We start from the raw sequence: 6000 nt of genomic DNA, 5'->3' as shown, positions 1-6000 counted from the left end.
AATCACTTACTCTAAAGTGCCTAAATGGAGGGTGTTTTGGAAGAATTAGATTTACAAACACGTTTATAAAGAGCCAGAATTTTTATCTTCGAGTTTAAGAAAATTGTAAGTTTACTGTTTTATTTTAGCTAGGACACACCTCTAATTTTTGCTCTTTTCAAGGAGCAAAGCTTTAATTGAAATTTAAGATCTTAGTAGATTGATTTTCCCCTGATTGCTAAGGCGTACTTTGAAAATAACTAGTCTTTGTTTTTTAATTATTCACGCGCTTTGTCTAAATATATATTTTAACAGATTTTATGATGCACCTAAACTTAAATCAGACAATTCATAAACCAACACATAAAGACGGAAATATTTTAGACTTTTTACTAACAAACAATCCAGATATGGTTTTTGACTACCAAGTCACTGCTACCATTCATTCAGATCACCATATGGTCCAATTTGCAACCCATATGACTTTCGACAAAACTTGTAAAAATTTTACCAAGAAAACCTCACACAACAAATTTGACAATTTTAATTTTCACAGCCACAAAATTAATTGGGAAAATATTAAAAAAGATTTACTAAATGTTGACTGGCATGCTATTTTAAACCCCATTTCAGACCAAGACGAACAATATGATACTTTTCTTGATAAATGCATAAACGTTATCACTGAAAATCAAGTCCCTTCAAGAATGTCAAAGAAATCAACAAAAACCATTATACCCAGAGATAGAAGAGTGCTGATGCGAAAATGCCTAAAGCTAAAGAAAAGGAAATCAACTCAAAAGATTCACCAAAAACTTATCGATATTGAACTTAAACTTCAAGAATCATACTCCAATGAAAGAAAGAACCAAGAAACAAATGCTACTTCGAAAATAAAATCCAATCCAAAATATTTTTATTCGTACGCAAAACGCTTTTCAAAACACAAACCGAAGGTTGGACCATTGAAGGATCCAAAAACCAATCAACTGACAAATGACAGTCAAAAAATGGCAAACATTCTACAAGATCAATATACCTCTGTTTTTATGGAACCACTACCCAACTATAACTTGCAAGAAATCACCGAAAATCAACCAAATCTAAGTGATATCGACTTCTCAGAACAAATATTATAGAGGGATCGACACTTTATCCTCCAATGCTGCAGCAGGACCTGACGGCTTCCCTGCAATTTCTTAAAACAAGTCAAGTCACAGATTGCGGCCCCTCTCTCTCTAATCTGGAGAAATATACTTGACAAAGGCTAACACCTCAACTTTTGAAAACCAGTTTCATCACACCCATCTTTAAAAAGGCAACCAAGGCCTACCTGAAAACTATCGACCTGTAGCATTAACTTCGCATGTAACAAAGATCTTCGAGAAGATTGTCAGAAAACGGCTACAAAATCATCTAGAAGAAAACGACCTCTTTAACGATAATCAACATGGATTCAGGTCTGGAAGATCATGTCTTAGCCAACTTCTTTCGCACACAGAACGACTCATCCATCACATTGAAAAAGGACGTAACGTTGACGTTATTTACCTTGATTTCAGCAAGGCATTTGACCGTGTAGATCATACAATCTTACTCCATAAAATCGAGAGAAATGGTATAACTGGCAAATTACTGCAATGGATCAGATCCTTCCTTACCGGTAGGACCCAACAAGTATCTGTTGACTACATCCTCTCCAAAAAAGCAGAAGTCATTTCTGGCGTCCCCCAAGGATCAGTTCTTGGTCCACTTCTCTTCCTGATAATGATCCAAGATATTGACACTAACATCCTACATTCATTTCTATCTTCATTTGCCGACGATACACGTTTAATGAAGGAGATCTCTAATAACACTGATGTTCATTTTCTACAAAACGACTTGATGTGGTGTATCAATGGACATCATTAAACAACATGCAGCTCAATGGCTTGAAGTTTGAACATCTTAAATACGGAAAAAATGAAGAACTGAAAGAACACTCAAGTTACCTCTCAGACACTGGCTCTCCTATCGAAACCAAGATGGACGTGAAGGATTTAGGAGTCACTCTGGATGTTAACATGACATACAGCAAACACATTACAAACCAGATCGAGAAAGTCAAAAGTATCATTGCTTGGATCCATCGAACGTTCAAAACAAGAGATTGTCAAGTAATGCTAACTCTTTGGAAGTCACTGGTACTACCACACATTGACTATTGCTCCCAGCTGTGGTCACCTTCAAAAAGATATCTGATCCAACAACTGGAATCACTTCAAAAATCTTACCTGAATAGAATCCCTACACTTCAACATCTCAACTATTGGGAGAAGCTCAAAGAAGTTAAACTATACAGCCTGGAGCGGCGCAGAGAAAGATACAGGATTATCTACACCTGGAGCATCCTAGAACAGCTTGTACCAAATTTTAACTATGCTGAAAACAAAGGTGGCATCTTCAGTTACGATAACCAGAGACTGGGTAGAAAATGTTATCTAAAAGAGGTGAACATAAGGCAAAAAAACATATGGAGAGACTCCCTGTCAGAAGAAGGTCCCAGACTATTTAATGCCCTCCCACAATCCATCCGTAACCTCAAAAACTGCTCCAAAACTAGTTTTAAACATCAATTGGACCATTTTCTCAATTCACTACCGGACGAGCCACTGCTGCCGAATTACTTTCCTCTTAGGAGAGCTGATTCAAATAGCATCAAAGTCATGGTCCATCATCGGATTTCTCAAATTGGATGATTGTTGAGACGAACAAAGAAGCCTTCAAAAAGTATCAAAAAAGTAAGTATAACGGCGGTTACGGTTTACATGATAAAAATCTTCGGGTTTTTTCGACAAATTTTCCTACCAAAGAGTTGAAAAGGAAGATGAAAACGCTGAAAATTAATTACATATATAGCAAGATAAAAAAAAAATATCGGCAGCATCAATAAACAATACGCCTAAAAGTGTGACAACTATTCTTCTTGAATTTTTATGATAATCATTTTTAGGTAAATGAATTTTTTAAAAGTTTTATAAAATTTGAGCTGGTAGGACACTGCCCATCCATCGCACACTGATATTTATATTCTATATGATAATATACTATTAAATTTTACCTAATGTAATTAGGTTACATACAATAATTCTATTATAGTTTACCATGGTTTTTTAATTTGTAGCTTAGCATAAATGTTTCTCCGAGATTTCTCACTTTTTAATGCGATGCTGAGTTTGAAAATCAACTAATCAATTTGCATAGTTGCTCTATTGATTTTATTTTTATTCCTAGTTAAAAAACTAAACTAAAAAAATATCAATCATAAAAATAACAAAAAGATACAATTATAAATCACACTTAACATTAAAATGGCTGAAGAAAACGAAGGATACAAATTTTACAAAGAGGTTCTCGGTTCACCTAAACATGTTTTAGCACCAATGGTTGACCAATCAGAATTACCGTTCAGAAAAATGTCAAGAGAATTAGGTGTGCATCTTTGTTACACACCGATGTGGCATGCTGGTATCTTTTCCAGAGATCCAAAGTACAGGAAACTGGTTATTGAACATTGCCCTGATGATCGACCTCTGCTTTTTCAGGTATGCTAAGTTTTTTTGTAATCTGGGTTACATTCAGGTGCTTCGCGCCCTTCTTGATTAAGTTTCATTTCAGTTCATAACTTTCTACCGCACTTCTTTTCACCCAAAAAGCTTTTCTGAAATCTTCACTACTGTAACAAAACAGAACAGGTGCGAAAACAGCATCCAAAAATGTCACAAACTTGTTGACAAATGTTATTATTTCTTCTGTGTCGGAACCGTAAAAATCGTCACTGAATATTTTAGGTGCTATGGTAACAAGCTTATAGTAAACAATAGAAGGTATCCAGGTCATACCATAAAGGAGTGTTATTTTGACCGTCAGAGTTGTCAACTTTCTATTCAAAGCTAGTCGATCTATTGTAGCTTGACTGTGTTTTTTCTGCCTTCCAAATAACACTCTACTGTTGTGTTTCATTTTGCGAGCAATGTATGTATAAATGCCAAAATTCAGAGCTAGAGGGAGAGTGGAGTTGACAAGCAGCATGAAAATAGTCCAAATCCTCGGTTGGTTGTAATGACATTTTGAATTCTCCAACGATTTTGACCTTTTCATCGGCACAAACGGTATCAAACATAATATGATTATGTACAACCACGCCAAACAGCATATTGTCTTACACTTTGTCGAAGTCAGCCTGATTTTACGAGATAACGCGTATTTGGCTGCGAGAAATCGATCAATTGCGATCAGTAACACGTTGACACACATCCCGTAAAATGTGACCATGTAAGACAGGCGCCATGCATCACACACATATGCACACACAGTCTCGCTAAAGTTGCCGGACCGGAAAACGGCGTAGGTCGGTAGCACGAAAACGCCTTGTAGTAAATAAGTTACGAGGAGATTTACGATGAATATCATGGGTGGTTTTTCTCGTATTTTTTTTGTTGTCACGATGATATAAATGCATGAACTATTGATGATTGTGATTGCGATTGAGAGAATTGCTGACATCAGCACTATCACATCCTTGTATAATTCTCTATTCATAGTTTTTCCTTTTTTTGTTCGTCGTCGTAGATAAATAGGACTAAGACTTAGTTTTTCGTCTTACTTTCAAACTCAATCACTCCTGGAATACTCATCTCCAGATTGCGTTTTGAATATTATATTGCCATGTTGTTTCATCAAATCAGCATTACAGCACCTGACCCCGAGAATGTAGTAAACCCCGAGAATGTAGGTTTCTCATTTTTTAGCATGGTAGCCCTAACGATAGTTCAACTTCATAAAAAGTTGTTTCAGAGCATACTGTTACATATTACTGATTATTTCTAGACATAAAATTTTAACTAGAATTTATTTTTTCAGGCGAAAATCTGAATCGAAGTTGATTGGATACTACCCGAACTGAGACATTTTAAAAATAAATCCTCTCTAAATCGAAATCTATTGGAATTAAGTTACGATGATAGGGTATTTTCTTACTCCTAATGAACTAAAGAAATGGGGAAAATAGTCCATTTCAATATTTATTGTTCTAAGTTAGATATTTTAACGAAAATGTTTGACCTACCTTTTGCGTTTAGTTGATACCTACAATTTTGGGGCCTTTCAAAACCCGACAAAAAAAGTCTGTCAAATTATATAAAACTTTTTTTCTGTACTTTCATAACATGAAAGTATTACATGAGAGATGATTAATGTTGGCATTTTAAGCTTTTACGACGTGTCCCAGACCCGCTGGGACCCCAGCTCAATCAAAAAATTTGCCTAAGTATGGAACAATAGAATTTCTATCCCCATTGGGAATTTAGTAGAAATTTTTTGACCCGATGTTGGAAAAGTTCCACCGGGGCTGTGAGGCAGGGGTGTTGTTACATTATTCATATATTTTAATACAGAATCTTCAACCTTCAAAATAAAAACAACCTTCTTGTCTCTTCTTTTCGTCCTTTCTTTTACTTTTCATCATTTGTAGCACAATAAAATTAATATCTTTGTTAATTTTTTGTCAGAGTATATTTCTAAAGTATAAATTTCACTTAGAGAACAAAAATTTCCGATGAATACTGAAATTTCGCTCTCAGCAACCGAATCTTTTCACCTACATTCTGGGGGTTAAAAAGCGAAAAAATCCAATTTTGAGAATAACAAAAGCTCTTTAGAATATTGTTTTGGCATAAAATATTTCTAAAATTTTCTGTTATAATTAATTCAATCGAAAAAATATCAAAAATTTACTATTACTAGATTTAAAGCCATAAAACCAAACCTACATTCTGGGGGTTATAACGAAAATGGGAGTCAACTTCAAGGACCAAAAAAATTAGCTTATCTATCAAAAGTAATGAAACTAGCCCCTGGGAAAGGATTTTGGGAGTTCAAAATTTCGTTTAAAACATTCAATATTTTTTCAAATGCAAATATACATCTCTCAGGTCTGATTCAAATTTCACCTACATTCTCGGGGTCAGGTGCTGTACG

General features: G+C 35.0%; 1 protein-coding gene across 1 annotated transcript in view; it reads left to right on the top strand.

The window, feature by feature from the left end:
• The first annotated feature begins 3281 nt into the window (after positions 1-3281).
• Positions 3282-6000, top strand: part of LOC136822327 (tRNA-dihydrouridine(16/17) synthase [NAD(P)(+)]-like) — a 40233-nt gene continuing 37514 nt past the window's right edge. The window contains exon 1 of the mRNA XM_067078568.1: positions 3282-3566. Coding sequence (XP_066934669.1) covers positions 3333-3566 — 234 coding nt within the window. The 5' untranslated portion in view covers positions 3282-3332. The remainder of the gene's footprint in view (positions 3567-6000) is intronic.

This window comes from Clytia hemisphaerica, unplaced genomic scaffold (genome assembly GCF_902728285.1).
Source record: "Clytia hemisphaerica strain Z4C2 unplaced genomic scaffold, Clytia hemisphaerica genome assembly, whole genome shotgun sequence".
Classification (NCBI taxonomy): Eukaryota; Metazoa; Cnidaria; class Hydrozoa; order Leptothecata; family Clytiidae; genus Clytia; species Clytia hemisphaerica.
The sequence above is the reverse complement of the archived record's forward strand: the minus strand, read 5'-3'. Positions and strand labels throughout refer to the sequence as shown.